This window comes from Stylophora pistillata, chromosome 12, assembly GCF_964205215.1.
Source record: "Stylophora pistillata chromosome 12, jaStyPist1.2, whole genome shotgun sequence".
NCBI lineage: Eukaryota > Metazoa > Cnidaria > Anthozoa > Scleractinia > Pocilloporidae > Stylophora > Stylophora pistillata.
In genome coordinates, this window is record NC_142530.1 from 12,866,844 (window position 1) to 12,889,725 (window position 22,882).

General features: G+C 35.7%; 3 protein-coding genes across 5 annotated transcripts; 1 reads left to right on the forward strand and 2 right to left on the reverse strand.

Moving 5' to 3' along the window:
* The first annotated feature begins 591 nt into the window (after positions 1-591).
* Positions 592-2,731, forward strand: LOC111339054 (uncharacterized). Its single transcript, XM_022945631.2, has 2 exons — positions 592-860; positions 987-2,731. Exons 1-2 carry the CDS (start codon positions 679-681, stop codon positions 2,623-2,625), a joined length of 1,821 nt encoding a protein of 606 aa, XP_022801366.2. The 5' UTR covers positions 592-678; the 3' UTR covers positions 2,626-2,731.
* Positions 2,732-2,895: 164 nt separating this feature from the next.
* Positions 2,896-4,646, reverse strand: LOC148718853 (uncharacterized). Its single transcript, XM_088740846.1, has one exon. It carries the CDS (start codon positions 4,527-4,529, stop codon positions 3,021-3,023), a length of 1,509 nt encoding a protein of 502 aa, XP_088596972.1. The 5' UTR covers positions 4,530-4,646; the 3' UTR covers positions 2,896-3,020.
* Positions 4,647-5,255: 609 nt separating this feature from the next.
* Positions 5,256-21,358, reverse strand: LOC111345595 (nucleolar MIF4G domain-containing protein 1-like). 3 transcript variants are annotated; one of them, XM_022952878.2, is made up of 20 exons: positions 21,150-21,356; positions 20,388-20,494; positions 20,063-20,191; positions 18,054-18,204; positions 16,757-16,848; positions 16,186-16,664; positions 15,722-15,792; positions 14,467-14,595; positions 13,480-13,607; positions 13,049-13,142; positions 11,757-11,800; positions 10,948-11,003; positions 10,432-10,562; positions 9,761-9,823; positions 8,973-9,139; positions 8,619-8,714; positions 8,435-8,503; positions 7,362-7,493; positions 6,227-6,321; positions 5,256-5,647 (listed from the first exon to the last, which is right to left on the reverse strand). In XM_022952878.2, the coding sequence occupies exons 1-20, from the start codon at positions 21,280-21,282 to the stop codon at positions 5,482-5,484; spliced, it is 2,532 nt and encodes an 843-aa protein (XP_022808613.2). In that variant the 5' UTR covers positions 21,283-21,356; the 3' UTR covers positions 5,256-5,481. The 3 variants fall into 3 exon arrangements, with proteins under 3 accessions (XP_022808613.2, XP_088596970.1, XP_088596971.1); XM_088740844.1 differs by having other exon boundaries at positions 18,054-18,200; positions 20,059-20,191; XM_088740845.1 differs by lacking the exon at positions 7,362-7,493 and having other exon boundaries at positions 21,150-21,358.
* Positions 21,359-22,882: the final 1,524 nt, after the last annotated feature.

The window sequence follows — 22,882 nt, forward strand, 5'->3', positions numbered from 1 at the left end:
TTAAATCGAGTGTCCAACTGGTTAAAGTGGTACAATCAGTTAAAATTATCTTAGTTGATAAAGAGGCGCAATCGCCTAAAATGGACTTACCAGATCAAATGGTCGTAGGAAAGAAAAACGTCTAAATATGTAAAATGACACAAATTGTTTAACCAGAGAAAAGGGTCCAAGTAGTTAAAATGATCAAACCGGTTCACATGGGAAACTAGAAAATTGGACTAATCGATTAAAACGGTCTAACTAGAGAAAACTGTCCAATGGTTAAAAGGACCCAACTGGTTAAAAAGGTCCTAACTGGTCCAACTAGCTTAAAGGGTCAAATCAGTTGACACAGTTTCTTTAAATAAAATGATCCAAAGTTTAAAATCATCAGAATCATGTCTTAATGTGAACATAGGAGTGATAAAAGTTCTACGTAAAGTGGTCTAACTGGTACATTGGTCTTCCTGGAGAAATGTCCAGTTGTTTTAAAATGATCTAACCAGTCAACATGGTTAAAATGAAAAAATGGCCGAATCGGTTAAAATGGTCAAACTGAAGAAAATTGTCCAACTGATTAAAAGGACCCAACTGGTAAATAGGACTCTGTGCAATTAGCCATTTTCAAAACGAGCGGCGGTCTGGGTACGATTTGCCACCCTAGAGGCTCTTGGGATCGTTTGGAGGGACAGCAAGAACATGGTGGACAAGAGCAATGCAACCGTGCGAGACGCTCTCAAGGTTATTCTGACAGAAGAAGATATACCTGGTGCAAAAATTCCTCGCGAAACTGTAGAACAATGTAGCGTCGTTCAATTGAAAAGGTGGTTGCTGTGCAGGGGAGCAAAGACTACGGGAAATAAGAAAGCATTGATAACAAGGTAGGTTCACTCGAGGTGTATATTTTCATTTAGTGGTGTACATATGAGCTTAAATTATATCGAAGGAGAAATTGTGTCGTTTTATTTTGTTTCATTCCAGTCATATATCATGTTCATATTTTTCAGAGTTCAAGATTACATTAAGCATGGACTAGACGTTAAATATCTCCGTGATCCAGACGGTGGACTACACCTTCTCCGCAAGAAGGCTCAACTTGGAGTGCTGGAGGAGGAAGAGCCGCAGCTCAACCAATTCTTTCCAAAAGAAGGATACAAACCTGATTTTAAAGATTTGCCTAAGATAGCTTTTGGAACCGTTTGGCAGTTTATGATTGAAGGAGTTGAAAGTAAAAAACAACTTTCCACTGCAAAGCCCCTAGTCAAGGGATTTAACTTCTTCAAGTCAGGGCATGTTTTATACATTGGACATCTGCACCAAAATGGAAAACATTATGTAAAAAGCCAAGTTCTGCCATCGATGAAAAAAGATAAAGTATACTCTTGTTTTCTGTTAATGTCATCCATAGGTTGTGTGTTAAAAGCACACTGTAAGTGTCCTGCTGGTATTGATGGCCGTTGTAACCATGTGGCATCTACATTGTTTGCCCTTGAACAAAGCTTTAAGGAGACGAAAAGGAAAAATTCGGATGCAGCTGAGTCCTGCACATCTAAGCCTTGTAAATGGAATGTGCCAGGGAAACGCAAGGGTCCAGTGACACCTATCTCTGAGATGAGCTTTGTCAAACATGATTATGCTAAAGAAAAGAAAGCAAAAAGGCCAAAGCTAGCCTCATGTCCAGCACAGAATGGTACCTGTGTATCAGAAAAAAAAGTCTGGCCAAGTGAAAGATTACAAAACTTCCATAAATCTTTAAAAGAATATCAAATGAAATCTGGGAGAGCTGTTGGATGGACACATATTCTTCCTCAAAAGGTAAATAATCTGGAAGAGCCACTCATCTCACCCATCAAATGTCATCCAATATCAGCTGATGAACTAAGAGTGAGATTTGAGAAAGTGAAGAGGAACATTAATTTTGATGAAGAAAAAATAAAGAAAGTAGAAGAGCAAACACGAGGGCAGTCAAACTCAAATTTGTGGCATCATCACAGGCAGCCCAGGATTACTGCTACAAATTGTTACAGAATAGCTGTGCAAAGGGAAACAACATCACCAACAAAAATCATCCAAGATGTCCTTGGTTACAAAAAACCATTTCAGAGTAAATACATGCAAGAAGGACTTGAAATGGAGGACAGGATCATAGCTGCTTACAAATTATTAAAGCAGGGGGAAGGGGTTACTGATATATCCGTAGAAAAATGTGGCTTTTTCATTTCCAAGCATCATGGGTTACTCGGAGCAAGTCCAGACGGATTAGTGTGTGACCCTTCTGCAGAAGACAGTAAGGGTCTTCTTGAAGTGAAATATATTCAGATGGAAAAGCAAGAAAGTCTGGAGGAGGCTCTGCTCCGAAAAGGAATTTGCAAGAAGTTTGAGGAATCTGTGATTTTGAACTCAAGACACAAATATTATTTTCAAGTACAACAGGCAATGTTTGTGGCAGAGCAAAAATGGACTGACTTTGTGGTTATGGGAACAGCCTCTTCCACACCTTTTTGTGAGAGAGTTTATTTCTCACAAGAACACTGGGATAGAATATTCCCAAAACTTGAATCATTTTTTAACTGCTGGATTGTACCAGAACTTTCATATCCTTGTGTGAAATATGGGCTCCCCAAAATTGATGCGCGCATGTTTTGAGAGCTTTTTGTTTTAAGAGTTTTATTCTTTTTCATCTACTAGAAAACTTATAACTGAAGTTGTATTTCTTAACATGTCCAATGTTGAATAATATCATTATACTATACGCTGCATGTTTTGGCAAACCTAGATTTAAATGTGTAGTCAAAGCATTTGCAATGCTAAACCTAAAATGCAAATGACCCAACCTACTATCATTGTGTGATGTAGCTGCTCCCCAAAGTAAGCTGAATTTGAATCACTCATTTGACTCCAATTTCAATACCAATATTATTGTTTGGTCCAAACAAAATTTATTTCATTACACCATTTAATGAAAGTTATTGCAATATGAATGTTTTCGTGTTTCATCATCAACATGTGTCATGACAGTTAACAATATTACATGATAATTTTTAATTTATAAGAGGGGGTTGAAAATTTGACAAAGCACAGACCACTACAAGCATGTCTGATGCAATAGGTGCAATAGTAATTGGTATCTTATGGTCGAAGATGTGCCAGTTCTTTATACGTTCCATGAGCCGCTCCACATGAACTCTTAGGCTAGCAACCACCTTGTTGTGATTTGTTTCATTTGTGGAAAACTGTATCTTCTGTTCTAAAAATTTTGGTATAACAAGGCTTGCACCAACAGAAGCTAATTCATCCTGACAATTGAACCCTTTGTCAGCCAGTACCTGGTCACCAGGATTTAGTCTGTCTAGAAAACCACTAAGAACAGTTATTTCCTTATCTGAGGTTGAACCAGGAAATAAGTCACTCACAAAACATAAAACACCGCTTGGCGTTATGCCCAACAGTGATTTCATGGTGGTTCTTGACTTGTATGATGAAAAACAGGTAGACTGTGAATCAAGAGCAGATGGCCTCTCCATTTCAAATTCCGTGCAATCGACAATGACTGTTACGTTAGGCAACAGTTTCTTAAAACTGTCAGGCCTATAACATTGAAGTACTTCTCTTGGGGGGATGATGATAAGAGGTTCAAATTCCCTCCTCAAAAATGGAATCCAGGCATTTACAATCTTAGAGACAGTTGATCTTGAAACCAAAAATCGATGAGCAAGATCATTCTCAAACAAACCCAGCCTCAAGCGCAGCATAACAAGGGTAAACTCCTGGAATTTAGTAAGTACTCTGGGTCTCCCAACATTACCGTTCGTGGTGGTCCTTTTGTGCCCATAATTAATATTGCTAGAGGCTTGTTCTACAGTTTTGTAACAAAGAATAAAAGCATTGTAATCGGGAAAGCCGGTGTAGAATGCAATATCATCATCTTTATCTTTAAATTTGCTTATGTCAAATCTATTGTTATCTAAAGCATGCTTCAAGCTTTCGATTTCCTTTTGTAATTTGCTGTTCACCTCTTTTATGTTGTTGTTTTCTTTCTCCAACTGCTGAATCTCTCCCTTAAGCTTAACAATTTCTTGTTCTCTTGTTTGCATTCTGTTGTATAAACTGTTTAGTTGGTCTCCAGTAAGTAACGTTTGCATTTCCACACTGGTACTGGTGTCAGCATTAACATTCATATTTTCTGTCTGTTCTTCAAATTTAAAGTTCGCTTCCTGTGGTAATTGAGCAAGTGCTGTTTTTCTTTTTTTGGTTTGCTCTATTTTCTGTACATCTTCGAAACTGGCCCTCTTGCGTTCTCTACGTTGAGCTGTCGGTTTTGTCCATGGAAAAATTGAAGGCAAGTGCGTTCTGCTAAGTTTTTCTCCTCCATCGAAATGAACTGAGCAAATCCGCGTACTCGTAGAATCTAATTTCAGAGTCTCGTTCCTCATAAGAACCACGTACTTTCTACGTATATGAGGGTCTTTTGGAATTCTATAATACTGAAGGTTAGGTGCATTTCTGTAACTATTAGTGCAGCCTGGAATACAGCAGTTATAGCGTGCCATGTTTGTCACACGTCAGCTGTGCGTTTGTTTACCTTCACGCTGTCCCTCCAAACGATCCCAAGAGCCTTTATGGTGGCAAATCGTACCCAGACCGCCGCTCGTTTTGAAAATGGCTAATGTGCTGTCTGTTTATGATAGACTTCCCATAACCGATGTAAACAAATGATGGCACCATATATACTTGCTCATGACTTTTTTACAACTTTTTACAACAAACTAACAAATCACAAATGACTCTTGCTAATTGAGTCTCACAGCAAATAGAATAACAGCAAAACTGACCATCAGTTTCATGAACTAGACTTAAAAAAAAAAAACCCATGGTTGTTAAAACATCAGTCACCACTTCTGTCAACAGTTCTTCTATCCTCATCCAGATGATCAGACTTCATGATCAGACTTCATGATCAGACTTCATGATCAGACTTCATGATCAGACTTCATGATCAGGACTATGAGAGGTATACCACATCAATTATGTGACATTGCATCAACTACAAGACATTATGTCCAGCACAAGGATAGAGGGCTATTGGAAAAGGTGTAACAAAACACAATTTACTTAATGTGTTCTGAATTTTGTTATAAAAATGTGAAAACGGGTACACATTTGTAACGAGTCTTGAATCTACCATCTTCTGCAAATACAGTTTTCTTTCTCTTTGATGGTGCTACAAGACTAAATTTCATTTCCTCCCTTATTCCATTATAATGCAGGCCGGCATCTCAGGAAAATGTATTTTTTTTCTGACTTCTAATGTTAGAATGTCAGTCATGTATTTGGTTTCTCTTGTATGGGCAGATAAACAAGCAGAAATTACTTTTACAACACCTCCTAAAGGATGCCATCATGAGATAAAATCTTATTTCTTATTTAGTAATTATAGAAATAATACAAATAAATATTATCGTAGTGGCAATTATCATGATATTACAGAAAATAATAAAAGATCTAAAGTTTGGTTTTGTGTGAAACTGCAAGAATGCCATCCACAAGGTTAAGTTGTTTTTCTAAGATAATGGATTTTTGTCCACCTATAAAATGTTTGAGAAAAATTCGAAGGTTTTGACAAAGGGAAGCAAGCTCTTTCTTTACTGAGATCCTTTCAAATACATATCTGTGAACAAAGTAGAGAGAAATAGGACATCACTGGCAGGTCATAGAAGGGTCACAGGTTTTGGCAAGTTGTTCTCTGTTATGGGCAAACAAAACCCAGCTTTAGTCAGTCACTAAGGGTATGCACTGAGTGACATAAAATCCCTCATGTCTGATATTTCGTGTTCAGGCATTCCTTTGTTACTCCATATTCAACTATTTTTTATCTTTCATACAAAATAAGGGAATATAAATTATACCAAGCAGGAAGGGAGGGTACAATTTAACTGAAACTGAAGCAGTATTAATCCCATTGTTTATATTAACACTTAAGCTTCGTTGTTTAACTGTTTTTATTTTACTGAAAGTTGTGTGAAGCCAAGAAACATTAATCAGAAGCTTCACTGCAACTTACCTTCACTGGACAAATGAGAAGAATATTGTCAATGGAAAACATTTTACAAATAGAGGACTCTTTTAGAGTGGAGTAGAATTATAACAGTCATTTCCCAACAAGGTACTTATGGTTTCAGAGCCCCTCTTAGTAAATTAATATTTTGATTAATCTCTGAGCTCTAATTAGTATTAAGTAAAATCTCACCTTATTGCATCTTTAGAATAAGTTGAAAGAAGGTGATGAAAAAGATCAGTGAAAAACTGAACAGAGGACTTCTCAAGAGCCATAAAGTTCACAACCTATCAAACACAAATCATGTCATTGTTAGCTTCTCTTTTGTTGTTTTGACTGACAAATGTATGATATCAGCTGGAATCATCAAAGTGGTCCACCAACTATATATACCTTGTTATGAAAGTTAGTGTTCAAGTTTCATTGCTGTAGAAAAATAATAATTAAAGAAAAGTCCATGCAATTGACCCAAATCTATCAGATTTGAGTCGATTTAATTCATTTTTTTTCTAATTTCTGCTCCGTTTATCAATCTACCAACTCTTAGTTTTCTTTATTTCCATTATTTTGGCCCCCAATTTAAGAGAAATGTCATACATTTTTGACAACTATGAAAAAAAGTTGTTTGATACCTATACTTTTTCTGCACCAGTATCTTAGACAACAACAAAAACCATAATGGAAATAGCAAGATTCCTTCCATTGACAGCCTTGTTTAGCAATAATTTCACAACCATTGTTTGTCTTAGAGATTTAATACTTTGCATATGAAAATACAATTTCATCCTATTAACTATTACTAAACAAATTCAATTTCTTTTTGTGTTTCCCCTATTTTTAAATCTACGCCCCACTTTGAGTTCATTATCTTTATTAGAAAGGATAACAAGTAGCCTTGATTTTAACCAGCATACATTTCTTCTGGTAACAAATTAAGGTATTGTCAGACCAATAAAAGTTGCAACGTGTACAATGTTTGTAACACTGTTCCTGAAGGGAAGTGTCTACAATACTGGCAGATCTCAATTCTAAAACTAGAGCACTTTTGTTTCCTCAGTTGTCAAAAATATGTGATATGTGTTAGGTAATTGTGGCTTAGGGTTAAGCAAAATTACTGCAAACTGAGGTCTCTAAAAATAAGCTTGATAAAAGTGGAAATGAGAGTTGAAGAAAAAAACCTCACTTTAATGAACATGACTTTTCCTGTCCTACTTCATGAGGCAAGAATTCCCCTTGAGGGATAGTCATCAAATAGTTATGTCAGAAAATTATCAGTCACTAAAACTATTGATTAAATTTGCCCAAGATGTGGGCTGCTCTCGAGTACCTTGAGCATGGATAGAGACAACGCTCTTGTAGCAAAAAGATGACAAATAAGACGTAACAGGTTATCAAGACTGTGAGGTGCTAAGCTGCTCAGCAGTTTAAACTTGTCCCAAAAAGAATACTGAAAAGTTACCTGAAAAAACAAAATGCAAATCACAGAGAAATGTTAAAACTTTACTGAAATTAGCTTTCTATGTTAACCAAAAATGCTTTTTTGGTAGGTGCTTGTAAAATACTTTAAATGCAATATAAAGAAAAATTTTATGAAAATACATTTGACTTTGCAAGATTGGACAAACAGAATGTGTTTATCTTTGTTACTCAAACTGGATTGTTTTCCAATAGTACAAGTTTGTCTGTCTTGCTCTTGTATGGGAAATTTTCAGGAATATCCATCCCATCACGCCTGTATCCTCTCTCGCTAAGCAGTTGAGAAAATGTACAACATGGCATGTGGATGTGGCTATAAACAGCTCATGCTTATCTCAGATAGAAAGTGGCTGCTAAGAAAAGTTGTGGTTTCATCAATCTGTGCATGTAGATCACGTGTCAATAAGTACAAAAGTGAAATTTTTTCTAGCTATGATCAGTTCCTTGTTTAATCCCAAATCAATTTTCAATAGAGTTTCTATAGTAATGTAAAGATCCAGGTGAGTGGGAACAAAGAAACTACTAAAAACAAGTACCCATTACTCCAAAAAAGGAAAATTAATAGGGTGTGCTCCATAATGAGACTGAGCAAAAAAATATCCTGTTTGTTGCTTACCCACTGACCAAGGGCTTGAAATGTTATTTTCTACAGGTAGATTAAACTCAACTGTTGTCCACAGTGTTTTTCAGACTAAACCAGCAATGCAACAACGGCAAGTATCATTTAGTTTGGCATGCTACTTGTGCTCCAAAATTTCATTGATAATTTTCTTAACATACATACACACACTTGATTGGACTCTCCCCAAAGGGTCTTTTCAGGCCAATTTATGAATACAACTAAGAAAAGGTAGTTAAGGGTAAAATGAAAAAATTACTAAATTTTTTTCATGTGGAGCAAAAGCCACAACAGAGATAATGTACCTGGTAGCTTCTGCTGTTTTCACAAAATTTTTGACCAAGGTAGGCATAGTAAGGATTGTACATTTTCTCCTGTAAAACATCAAAAGTTAAATAGGAAAGAGTTAAGCACATCATTCTGAATTTACTAACAGGGTACTACGTTCAAAACAATACTTATCATCATAATTATCATTCAGTCATGTACCTGAATACAGCAGTCAATCAGAACATGGATGACTTCCCGAGTTTGAACATCTTTCAAGTTCAATCGCATCAACTTTTCAAATGCATCAATATAATCCTGGGAAAAGGCAGAGCATATTCTGTAGTAAGGTTGAAGCAAGTCATATCAGTGATTTTTTTCCCCTTTGTAACTATAGAAAAATATATGTTAAAACAATGAGGACTTCCCAACATAAAGTGTTGATATCGTTAGAAATATTCCATAAAGAACAAAACAAAACAATAGTACAGGGATGCAACTTACAGTATCTTGTCATTGGTGACAAATCGTCCTCATGCAAATGTAAAAGTGATTGTGTTCAAGTTATCTGTTTACCTCACTTGTCATCATAATAAGGAAAACATTCTTTCGGACATCAGTGTTCATTCGTTGTTTTCTTGCCAGTTCTAACAGCTTGGTGTTTTGAAGTTTGGTAGAAAACACTTCCATGGTGTTAATTTGCGGTGTCTGTGGCAATGCATACCCTACTGTCCACCAGCGGCCTTTTAAACAAAGAGTATTAATATTAACTCAACCATCTTTCAGAGCCAAGTTTCCACATATCACTTCTGAATTAATCTTTCTACTTTTCTATATCCTTGCACTACAGTCAAAAATTTGCCTTTAGTTATTATTTTCTTCTAAATAGGTTCAAAATATAGTATGTCATGTATAAGGTAGATATTCAGTGTTTGCTTCACCAATACAGAGTGAAAATGATGTCCATAATGTTTGCTTAATAAAAGATATTATACATACAAGGCTAAAAAGATTAAGAAAAGTTATTAAAATGTTAAAACCAAACATTTTTGGCTGTTTGCCATCGCAAAGTGAGTTGTGCAATAAAAGGTAATTGCTAACCTCCACAATGAACAGAGTTACTAATCAGTGACCTTTCGAAATAGGTTATTTCAGATGTTCAGAATTGAACTTAATAGCGGGAAAAAACATCAGTATGTACTAAATGTGATCTTAAATTGTAATTGATATGAAAACAAAACTCACAGAAGGTTGTTACAGGTTTCACGCGAAACAACAAGAATGTGAAAACCAAAATCTTAAATTCACTTGTTGGCTTATGGTGTAGTTCCTCTGTTATAATATAGTTATTCTCTATTACTCACCTTTTAACTTAACATTCAGTAAGTCCTCCAGACTGACTTTGAGCTGATTGGAGACTAAACAGCCTTAGTTAATAGACAAAAACTACATCAATGCTGATTTGCCTTTAGGTTATTATATCTAACAACAAGATGCTTTCAGTAAGTGTAAATGGGGTACATTTAGCAGAGCCCTAGATAAATAAAGAATCGTAAGACTGGTTAAAAGATGGAATGTCATATACAGTATTATTCTCAACAAAGAGAGTGTTTTCCATTTATTTGCTAACACAGTGATCTCACAATAATGTCAAAACCCTATATCCCTATTTATGTTGGGATTTATATTTATCTTGGGTTCCTTTATGTAAACTGTAGCTGCTAAATTACTGTAACAGTTGTAAAGTACAAAACACCTCCTTATAATGTGTCTTACCTATAATATTTAAATCTATACATCTCTGGTGATGCTTGGAAATTCATTGACCTCTTAAGAACCTTGCCCTTATTTTGGTCTTTCTCATGAAGAAAGATGTATTCCACTTCTTTAATACCCAAGTTTTAACCCACGGTTCATGATGGAATTTGTGCTCCTTGAGTTCACATAAATCTTTAAATAATTTCCAAAAATTCTTAAATTTATCTTTTCACTTCATTAAGTGTTGGTACTCCAATTAAAAATATGCAAATAATACCTGACTCTCTGATCAATGAGTGAAGAGTTTTTCTAAGGTGTTCTAATTGTGAGCAATCATAGCCTGGTATCTTTCTTAAATTGTTGTTGCGTAGCTTAGTGATTATTTCCAACATGAAGCAAACTCTAGAGCTAGGAAAAAAAAGAAAAAATTGATCAGGTAAACAGGCCAAGCACAGGCAGGCACCTAAGGCTAGTTTACATCACAGAGCAACTTGTTAGCCCTGAAAATCAACATGTATAAGTTAGTTCTCGTTCTCTAATCACTTGGGCATGATATTTATCACCAAACACCCTCTTTGGGTACACATGTACTTCAGGGAAAGAAGTATTGATACCAAGCTTTGGTTTATACATTATAACACTGGCACATATCCAGTAAAAACCTCAAATAAATTCACAGTGATACCAGATGCACTCTGACAGATATAAACCCATCTGACACAATTCACTTGCAGTTGGAATGTACATTAATCTTGTAGGCTTATTTTATAAAGGAACAGGGCTGCACACTTACTCATCAATCAACATTGGTGTAGAAGATGCCTTTGCTTGAATTTGGAGAATGATTTCCTACAAAGGAAAAAAAATCATTCCTTCTCAAATAAATTCACAATGTTAATGGAAAAAAAAAAAGGAAAACAATGAATTTTTGTATTTACATATTGACATAGTCATTTGAAACAACAACAATCAAGCAGACAGAGTTGGAATAAGTTATATCTAGCTTTCTGAGGCAGATCACTACCATTATGCACGATAAGATATTAATCCTCTCACTGCTCTACATAACCCATCTAAGTCCCCATGATGGACTTAAACAAGGAAATCTCTGTCAATGAATAAAATTTGACAAAAGAACTTCAAAATACTGTTATTAATGTTCAAATTATTAGTTATTACTGTTCAAATACTGTATAGCTGTTTTGGCTCTTACTCTGAAGCAAAACAACAAAGTCCGCAAATTGTTGACCAATTTTTTTTTATATCAGACTTGACTTGCTCTTTATAAAAAAGGTTAATATCCAAAAATCATATTCAAAATCTGCTCATTAATGGCTTTAATTACTCGAAGTAGCCTAAAATATCTGATTGCTGCTATTAACACAATGACATGTGAGAAAATCCTTCATTGTAGAGCTAGAGCAATATTAGTTCTGAATTTGCCACAACTATGTGTTTAAATGACACAGAATGAACTCAATTGTTTCAGATAATAATTGTAATAGTGAGCAGACAGTTCCATCCCTCATTCCTATTTACGAGCACTAATGGCATTGACATTGTTATGATAACATGAATGGGTAATTACACTGAAATTATCACCTTTAATGCTGATGGATCACCTCTTCTGATTTCTGCTCCAACCACTAGTAAAAGGGAAGTAAATAATAGACTGTAAAACCAGGACCGTCTGATTGATTAAGGGTAACATTGAGCAAACTATGGATGCTGAAAATTAATTTGTCATTCAAAACTAGCAAAAGGTAACATAGAAAAAATCTTAAATCAGATTCCTAAATGCATATTAAGAAATCAAAATGGGAGAAAAGGGAATTTTATAAAAATTTGTGTAATAATTCTGGATTGAGTTTTTCTTAAGTTTATCATCACATGAATCAACCAAGCTAATACTTTAACCTCTGCATTTTTTTATGATTTTTATTATTATTCAACAACATCACTTATTCTTTTGCTGAAGTCAACCAAAAATAGAGTCTCTAATTTGTATTCAAGACAAATTTAAATTGTGACTGTTGGCTACCGTAGATTTTTTTATTATTCGAGAACATCACTTATTCTTTGGCTGAAGCCAACCAAAATAGAGTCGTAATTTGCATTCGAGACAAATATAAAAATTGTGAGTGTTGACTACTGTAGGAAATAACTGGAACATAACAATATTAATGTTGTAGGATTATAATTTATTATCCAACTACACTTAGATGAGTACAAATAACACCATAGACGAGTACAAATATCACGCGGTATTTGTACTCATCTATTGTGGAGTACCGGTTAAACAAGTTTTCTCGCATCGCGCAAGCGAAGAATTGGATTGTAGTTACGAAAAAAACAAAACGTGGTGGACAATTTGAATCATATTTCTGACGACGAAGAGTCAGAATGGCTGGCAAATATAGATCCAAGTTTATTAGATGAATCGAACAAAGAAAAACAGCTTGATAACCAGAAAATTTCTTCATTTAATGAAGAAAATAGAAACAGCAGCACACTGCGCCAATTCCGTTCCGCTTCGCATACTTCTGTCACGCACTCCTCGTAAATAAATATCCGCGAAATTCGCAAGCACTGAAATAACAGTTTGGCGTGTTGGATAACAAATAACTTATTAGACGTTTTGTTGTGTAGTATCACTGAGTATTTTACTCATTATTTGTATTTTGACAAGCCCATAGGGCGAGTCAAAATATGGCACAACTCGTAAAAATACAATTAAATAAATATTAAGACAAAAAAAGCTAAAAGAGTAAATTACCCAAATACCCTTTTAAATTCAATGTCTCTTGCAACATTTAAAAAAATGACCACTTCTATCCTAGAAAGGATGACAAAAATCCCTTTTTAATGTACTTTATTATAATTCTCTTGCTTACATTTCAGAAGCAGTAGAAGTAGTTCAATATCTTTTTCACTAAATGAATTTACCAGCTGTTGAACAATGTCATAAATGAGACAGCAGTGAGTAATCTGTGAAGGAATGAACAATGGGAGAACAAGTCATGGTCAAAGAAAAGCAAGGCAAATATTAGCAATACATTTGATCCTGTAATAACACTTCAATACTCAGTAAAACATTTGGTTATTATATCAATTTTCAACAAAGAGAGGTGCCTAAAGAGTAAAAGGAGTCTATTTACTTAGTCCACTGCTAGCTCCTCAGAGCTACTAGCACAGTCCTTGTCTGGATATTTACCTTCCAAACAAATTATAAGATTTAAGTCTCCTGATGTACCAGATGTTATTTCAGTTTCCCAAACATTATTGCAATAACAAAAATACAGTATTTGTCTAAAAGTACACATACTTTAAAGTTGCACAGATGTGCAAACAGAGCTACAACATTAAAACACTCTTTCCCCAGTCCAGAACTGCCTTTGTTATGATGGTGTAGTTCATCAAACAATTCTGCCAGTCTCTCAATGAAGAAAGCAGCTTGGAATAAATACCCAGAATAAAATTAATCAATACAGAATACTCATCATCACTTGGAACATCTGATTTAGTAAAAAATTAATGTCAGGATGGCGGGTAAGATTAGTCCTATCAACACTTGTTCATGACTACATCAGTAAAAATTAAGTGTGATTGCAAGTCGATGGCTCCATTATAAGTTTTTCCATTGTTTCTTAAATAATTCATAACACAATGCAGTTGGAGTTCTCCCAAACAGAAGTATTTATAATAAGTCCCTGTTCAAAAATTGAACTCCACATGAGATGAACCAAATTGCAATTTTAGTTGGCCCAAAACTGGTGGAATTGAATTCAGAGCTGCAAAAATGAATATTTCAGTCAGTGGGATTTCAAATAATACAGTTTATAATTTGTTCATTAAGTTGGATCACGAAAAGAGCAATGTTCATCCCACAGTCCATCTTCACACATTCTATCCATCTGAAGCAGACACAGAATGTGTGAGTGGATCCAAATTCAGTTGGATGAGCTCATAATTTCATCTTTAGTTAGTTTAGTTTGTCTCAAGTTAAACTCAGTTTAAGTCAATTCTACATATCACACTCGAGAGAAGCTAGGTGTTCAGTTTTTAACTTCCAGAACTCTCTCAGCTTGTCCAGCCTTTACCAGGAATTTTGTAAACATCACAAACCACTAGCAAGTGATGTGATAGTGTCTATTGAATCCCTGGTGTTTACAAGGAATATGCAGCTTCATGGGAAAATGGTAGAACATTTACAATCACATTTTACCTAATAGGTCCTGAAGTACAGTGTAAGACAAGGCTCCCTATATAAATATTCATCAAGAAGTTTTACTGCAAGTAAAAGAAAACTTACCTACATCAATTCCAACATGACTTGAGAGAATTGCCAGCAACATAATATGCTCCATTAAAAGTTTGTCAGGCATCATGGATACAGAAACACAAGAGGCCAGAATATGATTACTTAGGATCTTGTTCACATCTAAGAGGATTAAAATGTTAGCTGGCTTTGTAATCATTCAGGTGATTAAGAAAATGACAACATTAATCCTCCCAGTTCAAGGTTTACGTTGACATTTTAACCACAGGCAGCAACAGTGTGTAAGTGGTCAGAGAAGTGTGGAACATGGGAAGGAGGTTTATCTGGTAGGTCCTTAGAAGTCTCCTGAAACTGAAGAAAGATTTTTGGGGGCATAACACAATTGTGTTTGCTTGATGCCACATTTTCCCTTTTTGTGTCCTTGTTTCAGCTGCCACAAATGAAATTGGTAACCAATTTACGTTAATTTTTGTGTAAGAATGTTACAGTAGTGTCCTCTTATTAATGATTAATAAATTATGTTCCAACATTTGGCATCCATAAAGAACAAATTAGCTATCTTTGGGTGTATCAGATTAGTGGATTGAGTACCCAGTTATTTTCAAGCTTTGCGTTTAGTCTGACAGTCTTCCATTTGTGTCTATCTTCTACTACCAAAATCTAATCTTATTGGTTTATTTGGGGTACATTTAGGTGAAATAAGTTATTTTTTACACATTCCTTTTCACAGAGAGCTTCTTGTACTTCCAGAATTTATATATTTTTTGGCTAAAAAAGGACTTTCCTCAGTTCTTCATTTAATTCATTCTCTCAGTTCTCATCACATTTTATTTTAGGAGGTACATTCACTCAATGTTGATACTTCATGGAAAAAAATTTTTTTTTTGGTAGACAAAGTTACACAATTGTAAGGTGACATTTAACCTTACTCATTTCCTTGACAATTGATAACACATCAGATTGCATAGAATGATTGAGGATGCTAGGTAAAGCTAATCCTTCCAAGTCACTTAAAAGAGATCAGTCACTCAGAAATACAAGCCATTCAATGTTCTTTTGGGTCATAAGGTAAAATTAACTGTTTTGCAACAAATGCCAACTTGCATGCTACCCTATTTCTTCATGCAACTTTTATCTTTCCCTGTTTTATACTGTACTGTATCTGAATGCTCCAATCAACCAGAAACAAACATCTATCCACAGGATACTATGAAATAAAAAATTATACAATATCTCATGGAATAGATATGAATGTAAGTGCAATAATAAAATAAAAGCCTTGACATACCGTTTCGGCTGTTTTGCATGTAGATGTGTTCAATCTCATTGCTGATAATTGACATATTTCTCTCATTCAGCCTGTCATAAATACAAATATAAAAGATACAACAAAGATACAAATTATAGTGAGGGGTGGAAAGGCAACATTTTTATATGACATATAAAAATGTTGCCTTTCCATCCATCCCTGTAATCAAGCAAAATTATTTCATGTTCATGCAGAATCACAGTTATTCATACAAAAAGTGCAGCAGACTCTCATGAAGTTGATCACAGTTTGAAACTACAGCTATCTAATTTGCATGCATTTGAGTTACATTGCATCTCATAAGCTCTTTATAGAACTGAAAATTGTGTTTCGTGTTCTTATCAAAATACTCATGTCTTCTACAAAAAGTATTTTGGGCAGTCTTCTGGATTTAGTAATATCACACTGTGTGCAGTTTAAAAGGATCTAAATTTACAACTTACCTATTCAGTAGACCTTTCATCTTACATGATAGTCTCTGTAAGTGTTCATTTTGGTTCTGCGACAAGTTCTTGATTCTCAAATGAGGGGGAACGTATCTTTTAAACTCATCTGTTTGGTTAGAACTATTAGCCTTACTGCCACTGTTTTTCAACTCAAAATCAATCTCTTTGTTATTTTCAAATGTCTCCATCAAATCTCTCTTATCAGTGCCATAATCTTCCTCTTCAGATCCCTCGCCGTCATCATTATTATCATGACCACTGTCATCAAAACTTTCATTGTAGTGTTTGTTTTCAATGCATTCACCATAACTGGGATCACTAGTACTGTACTCATCATCATTAACATCATGATTATTGTCATCATCATCATCACTTATTTGAGAATCACCATAGCTATCATTGCTGTCTCGCTGCGCACTTTCACTCATGTTTAGTTTAGAATTTCCATCAATGCCCATGACATCATAGTGTTCTAACTGATTATGCAAAATATAAAGAAAAAAATGGTCATATTTTACAAAGGACTACACATAGACAGTTTGAATTCTTCATAAATGTCAAGAATTACCTCCTTGGAAAATAGCCCATCACTTGACTTCAACTCATCTCCACTATCTTTATCATGTTCCTTTAGCTGATGCTCGCAAACTTCTAATAAATCTGGTGTCAGTTATGTCAAGACAACAATGTAACAACATCCAAACGTCCAGAAAGAATGGCACTACATAGCTGTGGTTGTTTTGAAGATGATAACTAGAATTATCCAGGCCTTGGTTGCTGATATCCACCTCAGCCTTTGGCTCTGGTAGATAACACAAACCTCAGCCTTGATAATTTTTAGTATAATGTTCATCCTCATCCAATAATTGTTAATAGGCACAAGTCTACTGGCGTTTTATCACAAATGCTGCAATCTGATTGGCTATGGTACTTACTACCTATTCTGTGATAAGCAGTGAGCAAAATTGGTGGCCTAACAGTTTGAGTAGATTATCTAAGTAAAATGACACTTTGAGCCTGTCTTATTGTTTACTTTTGAAAGTAAACAAGATTTATACTGGAACAGTTACTGTAATTTCCGGCTGTTTACCCACAGGTAATCCGTTGATTTGGCCTTAAACACACGCCTCTGCGGGTAATAGGGAGGTGCGGGTTATGCGACAATTTTGAAATCTACTGGCAGTTGAATCAAAGAAAATTCTCACCTACATGCATTTCCACCTCTCAGATGAATTTTATTGTATTAAAAGTGCCATAAAGCGGCACGAAAACATGATGCTGACTTGAGCTCATTTCATGCACAATTAGTACAAATTTACTTTGTTTTTAAGGTGCGGGTTATCCACCAGTGTGGGTAATCTGTTGACTTTTTTTTTCGCTGCATGATATAATCGGCTGGTGCGGGTAATCGGCCATGCAGGTAAACGGCTGGAAATTACAGTAGGTTATTCACTCGGCTTGCTTTCAGTACACAGTAGCTGATCAGGGTTTCACCCATAAACCATTTGTCACAAAACCAAGCTTTCTGTACCAAAATAGCTAGTTACTGGCATTATATAATCACTAACATTTTAAAAAGAGTATATCAGCTCTTATGACAACTAGCCCATCCCGCCAGGGTTTGTCTTGTTTCCATAGCTTGAAAGAATTAGGAGCATTACTATGTAAGTCCATCGCAGGTTTCTCTCCAGAATTCCATCAGCCTTCCTTGATGGTTGAGCAGTACTCATTAATACTCCTGGGAGGCGAGGAGAGCAGCACTGTGAGAGTAAAACGTCTTGTCCAAGAACAAACACAGTGACCCAGCAGGGTCTGAAACCTGCTCCCAACTTTTACATAATTTGTAATTTATAATGAAAAGATACAATCAAGACCATCCACTTTGAATTTCTTGCTGGTAACTTTCTCCTTACTGCCAATGTTTAAAAGCTTTTCAAGCCTCTTTATCTCCTTGTTCTCTTTCCTGTTCTCTGCTAAAAGCCTCTGTTTGAGGAATTCCTGTCCTTCTGCAACTTCCTGGGTATAGATTATTGAGAGTAAAATCAAAACGAGGGAGCATTAAAAGTAACAAATCAAAATATTTTTTGCTTCCAATTAACTGATGAGTGTTTCTGGTGCCTGGTAAAGAACTTTTAATTATTTCTATGCTCTTGATACCTTCAAATTTACCTTTCAGTCAACCCAGACAATTAAGTCACTAGTAATATTATTAGATGCCTCCATAAAATATGCATTCTTCACAGATTTTTTGTTTGTAATAATAATCATAATTTACTCTATGTGAGAGATGATATACTACCTACTATTAGGAAAGACCTGGATGCTTCTTATGGGAGCAATATGAAAGACTACTGGAAATAATGTAGTTGTTGACCAATGGCTCCATGTTTAGAAAAAAATAGCACACGACAAATATCAGGAAACATAATTTTAAGGTGGCTGAACACAGTTTTCACGAGTGCTTTTGCTGATACAATTCAGCGCGTGCACAAGGATTGCAAAAAACAAACATGCTGTCTACAGAGCGGTCACTTTATCTACTCAACACGTACCCGTACCATCTGTGCTATTTTTCTCTATAGTTGGCGCAGTGTATAGAGGGCTTTAATCTTTTATTACAAAGATATGTTAGAAAAGTTAACGGTGCAAAGAACCCAGCAATTCTCAGCTTTTTCGTCGTTACCGGAAGAAACCAGTTAAATGCAGCGCATGTGTAGTAAGTAAAAGAATTGTGATTGAATAGAAAATTGCTTTCTCGAAAATATGCCTATTTCTTGAGAACCACTCATTAGAATTTCACGAAATTTGGCACAAAAATAATTTAGGAAATAAGTAACTGGAGTATTGAAAAAAATTTATTTTAAACAGAGGAAATTCTATAAAATTGAGTGAACCTTCAAAGGGATAATCAAAGATCTCTCTGTTAAATTGTCAGCAAAATGGTGTTAACTTGTGAGTATTGTTACAAGCTCGCTGCATGCAAATTATAAAGAAAATATAATGACTAGATTTTCTACAAAGAAAACCGATTTTAATTGCTTGTTTATATCTATTCATGTCACCATGGCAATGGCACATACATCAGCTTAACTATCGAAAAAACAAAGTTTGTGTTGTTAACTTGCTAGCTGCCAGTTTTGGTAACTGAGAGATCAAGGGTTTTAGAGAAAATGGTGAAAGAAACAAGGGTATCAAAAACTGTGTTCAGCCACCTTAGGAATAAGTACACTCCTGGAAGATTTAATTTTCATCTCTGCCAACAAAAAGAACCTAATAACTAATTAAAACACTGACAGTATCCTGAGTCGTGATGAATAACTCCATGTTTTGGAAAATTGTCTCACCATGTTTAAAAAAAGTCTACAATTGACAACTGTACACTATTTTGTATCTTGCTTGAAGACTTGGTCACTTACATTACCCTTTCAACCCTTCATAATTTGGAATCAATTGGAATCTCAACAACCATGGGGTATTCCATTTCCATATAATTATACTTCTAGATAGCCAAGATAGAAATTGGATGGTGGCTGGAGCATACAAGAGGAAGTGGCTAAAGATAATTCACACAAATGTTTCTGGGGATTAAAAAGGTGTCATAAAGGGAAAACCATAATCAGAAATCCTGCACACGGTGTACATTTTTTATGCTTAAATGAGTTAGCTTGTATTTCCTCTTCTTGAGCCTTATCAAACAAACCCTGACAGTAAACATTTCTCTACAAAATCTTTAACTACCTGTTTAAAAAAGGTACACCATTTATTTGTCACATGTCATTTCACGTTTTAACCCTCATCCATAGGATAACCAGTTTGACTAATGCTGTTTTACAGCCTTTGTAAAAACTGAAACCAACAGCTATATGAAACATGCCTTAGTTCTCCTTCTTTTCCTTTTCTTGGTTGAGACCATACCACGTTTGTTTCCTGTAGGTTTCTCTGTTAAATCACTGCCTTCCTTTAGCTTGTTTCTGATGAATCCACTGCTCAACATTTTTGTGGTCTAGGAAAGATAGTTCAAGTTTCTAATCACCTGACAAGCTTTTGCCATATTAATTTTGTTCAATATTAAGTTTTCCTTTATTGTTGTTTTTAGTTTGGTGTGGTGCGGTTCTGAAATGAACTAAAGAAAAGTTAGTTAAGGATAAAGTTGGACAGCAACATCTATACCAAGTATTGCACATCAAGATCAGACATACCTTCCCTTTCTTATTGGAGAAAAAAGCTGCCTTTTTTGCCTTCTTCTGAACTCTTGCCTGTTGTCTTTTATCTCTTCTGCTTGGCAATTTTCTTACTCTTTCCTCTCCTAAGCAATATAACAAAGTATGAGTTTAGGATGACTAATTACAGTGTATCTCTATCTTAGTGAGTTACTCATTTCCATATCAGAGTTCTCAGGTAACTTGCTTCTATGCTTTCATACCCACAAGTTAAAAAAGGAAAGGGACATAGCAGGTAAAAAATCATAGTAAAAGTTTCTATTTCGTGAATACAAAAACGAGGAAGGTATATAAAAAAATGTAGCTTGCACAAAAACACGCCTGATAATTAAAACTTGTCACAGCACATGAAATTCCCATCAAAAGGGTACACATACTTTAGAGTTTTTTTTTTTCCAAAATAAATTGCAGTCTTCGGCAAGATTTCCATATAACCCCATACATTAACGTAATGTATTTAACGTATTGATTGACGACGTTGAATTCGTAAACGAGGATTGGTGACTAAAGCTATCGGAGGTAACGGCTCGCACTACTAAGTTCTTTATAGAGCCTTATCTAACCTAAAAGTTATTTATTTGTTTCGAGAAAAGACTTAACAATTAGACGAACAAAACTTTTGGACGAAAAGACCGTAATTCTTTACCATTTTGTTCACATGCTGCGTGACAGAATGTGATGATTATTTTGGAAATACTACCTGCTAACATGGTAGACGTTTAATCCCGAAATCTAGCTCACCTCCAACTGTTGAGGAGTCTTCCCCATCCCACTCTTGATTTTTTGGTATTTTCAAGTACTGTCCTTTGGCTTGAATGTGGAAGAATTCATCACGTTTCTCTTTCTTACGCTTTCTCCCTCGAGGGTCCGCCATCTTTGACAATGGTGGTTATATACTTCATGGTTTTCGCCTATGAAGTGCATCTTCTCTCCATCTTCTCAGGACCATTCTCGGTGGTAACGAGGAATGTGAGTCAGCGGTTGGTCTCTTCAAAGTAGGAATGTGGCTTTCACGCACCTCCTCGACTAATAACGGTGGGATTGTTGCAGAAGTTTCAAATTCGAGTCAGAAGACTGGGGGGCTCACATGAAAGGGCGATTAACCGAGAAGAAGTGGTCAGTTTGGATTGTCTTTTTCAGAAGATGACATCTCAGCGAAAACAAGTTGACTTTTTTTTCAAACCAGACCAGTTAAAAAGAAAAAAACGCTAAACTTTGTTACTTACTGCGTTTTTAAATTCCACCTTGTAGCCTAACCATGAAATGGCTTGTACTAAAACACAAAACAAAAAAGCAAAACCAATGAAACGACCTGAAATATAGCAAGGCCAAACAAAGATCAAACAAAGCAGAACAAAACGACGGTAGCGAAAAGCTCTTAAAAAGCCAATCCAACACTAGTAAATAACGTTATAGACAACCAAAATGATCGCCCTAGAATGAGTTGCCATCACTTTAGAAGGTTTTGATTTACCACCGTCTTAGATTAACCTTTGAACAGGTTTTTCTTTCAGTCACATATTGTTAAACTAACTTAAAAAAACAGAACAAAAAACAGAACACAAAAGGAAGAAGACATTCCTCTGTCCGAGTTATGCCGACAGCCATACTTTACTCACTAAGTTAGGTCGGGCCGCACGGAAAAATGTTTTGCTTTAGTTAGGTCAGGAAGTAGAACAGACGGGGCATGTTTGACCGCAGGGCGCCCACACAAGCGGCGTGTCTGGTCGTTTGTTCGAAATATAAAGAAATGTATGGGAGAGTATTGAAGAGTCGCAATATCGTAAACTTATATCAAGGAATGTCTATGTTAAGGCTCAAAATAAATGTAAACCTACCTCACTTGCTGTGTATTGTCGTTTCTGTGCCGTGGTTCTAAATGGCGAATTTGAGCGATTTGGTAGATTTTGCGTTGAGCGTTACTTTACTGTATAAGTAAAGTAACACTCACACTCAACGCAAAATCTACCAAATCGCTCAAATTTAACTTGCCAATTCCTAGTCCGGTTACACGAGGAGTCCACTTGTCCAACTGCAGCACTTATTTGTCGTCTAAACACCACAACACACTGATATAAAAGACAGTTGCAGCGGCCGCTTTGAAACTGAAAAGGATAGTGATTTTGACAGCAACAGTGAAAGTGAGACAGTAGTGACAGTGATGGTGACAGTGACAGAGACAATGACAGTGATGGTAGTAGTGACAAAGATGAAGATACTGGCAGTAACGGAGACAGCCAAATGAAGTAACAGTAACACTGACGGTGATAGCGACAGTGACAGAGAAAGAGACAGTGACAGTGACAATGAAAGTAACATAACTGTGGTGGGAATGGTGACAGAGACAGGGAAAGTGACGATAACACTGAGAAAGACAATGACAGTCAGAGTTACAGCAACAGAGACAGCAGCAGTGACAGTTTCAAAGTCTTCTTAAACAGAAAGTAATGCAGGTGAAAACAGCAAGTAGCCCC

Excerpts from the sequence above, each read along its gene's own strand:
- LOC111339054 (XM_022945631.2), top strand. The coding sequence starts at position 679 with ATGGTGGACAAGAGCAATGCAACCGTGCGAGACGCTCTCAAGGTTATT. Across the intron at positions 861-986 it reads AAGAAAGCATTGATAACAAG|AGTTCAAGATTACATTAAGC; the intron begins GTAGGTTCACTC and ends CATATTTTTCAG.
- LOC148718853 (XM_088740846.1), bottom strand. The coding sequence starts at position 4,529 with ATGGCACGCTATAACTGCTGTATTCCAGGCTGCACTAATAGTTACAGA.
- LOC111345595 (XM_022952878.2), bottom strand. The coding sequence starts at position 21,282 with ATGGCGGACCCTCGAGGGAGAAAGCGTAAGAAAGAGAAACGTGATGAA. Across the intron at positions 14,596-15,721 it reads CATGCAAAACAGCCGAAACG|ATGTGAACAAGATCCTAAGT; the intron begins GTATGTCAAGGC and ends TAATCCTCTTAG. Across the intron at positions 6,322-7,361 it reads TGTCTCTATCCATGCTCAAG|GTTGTGAACTTTATGGCTCT; the intron begins GTACTCGAGAGC and ends TGTGTTTGATAG.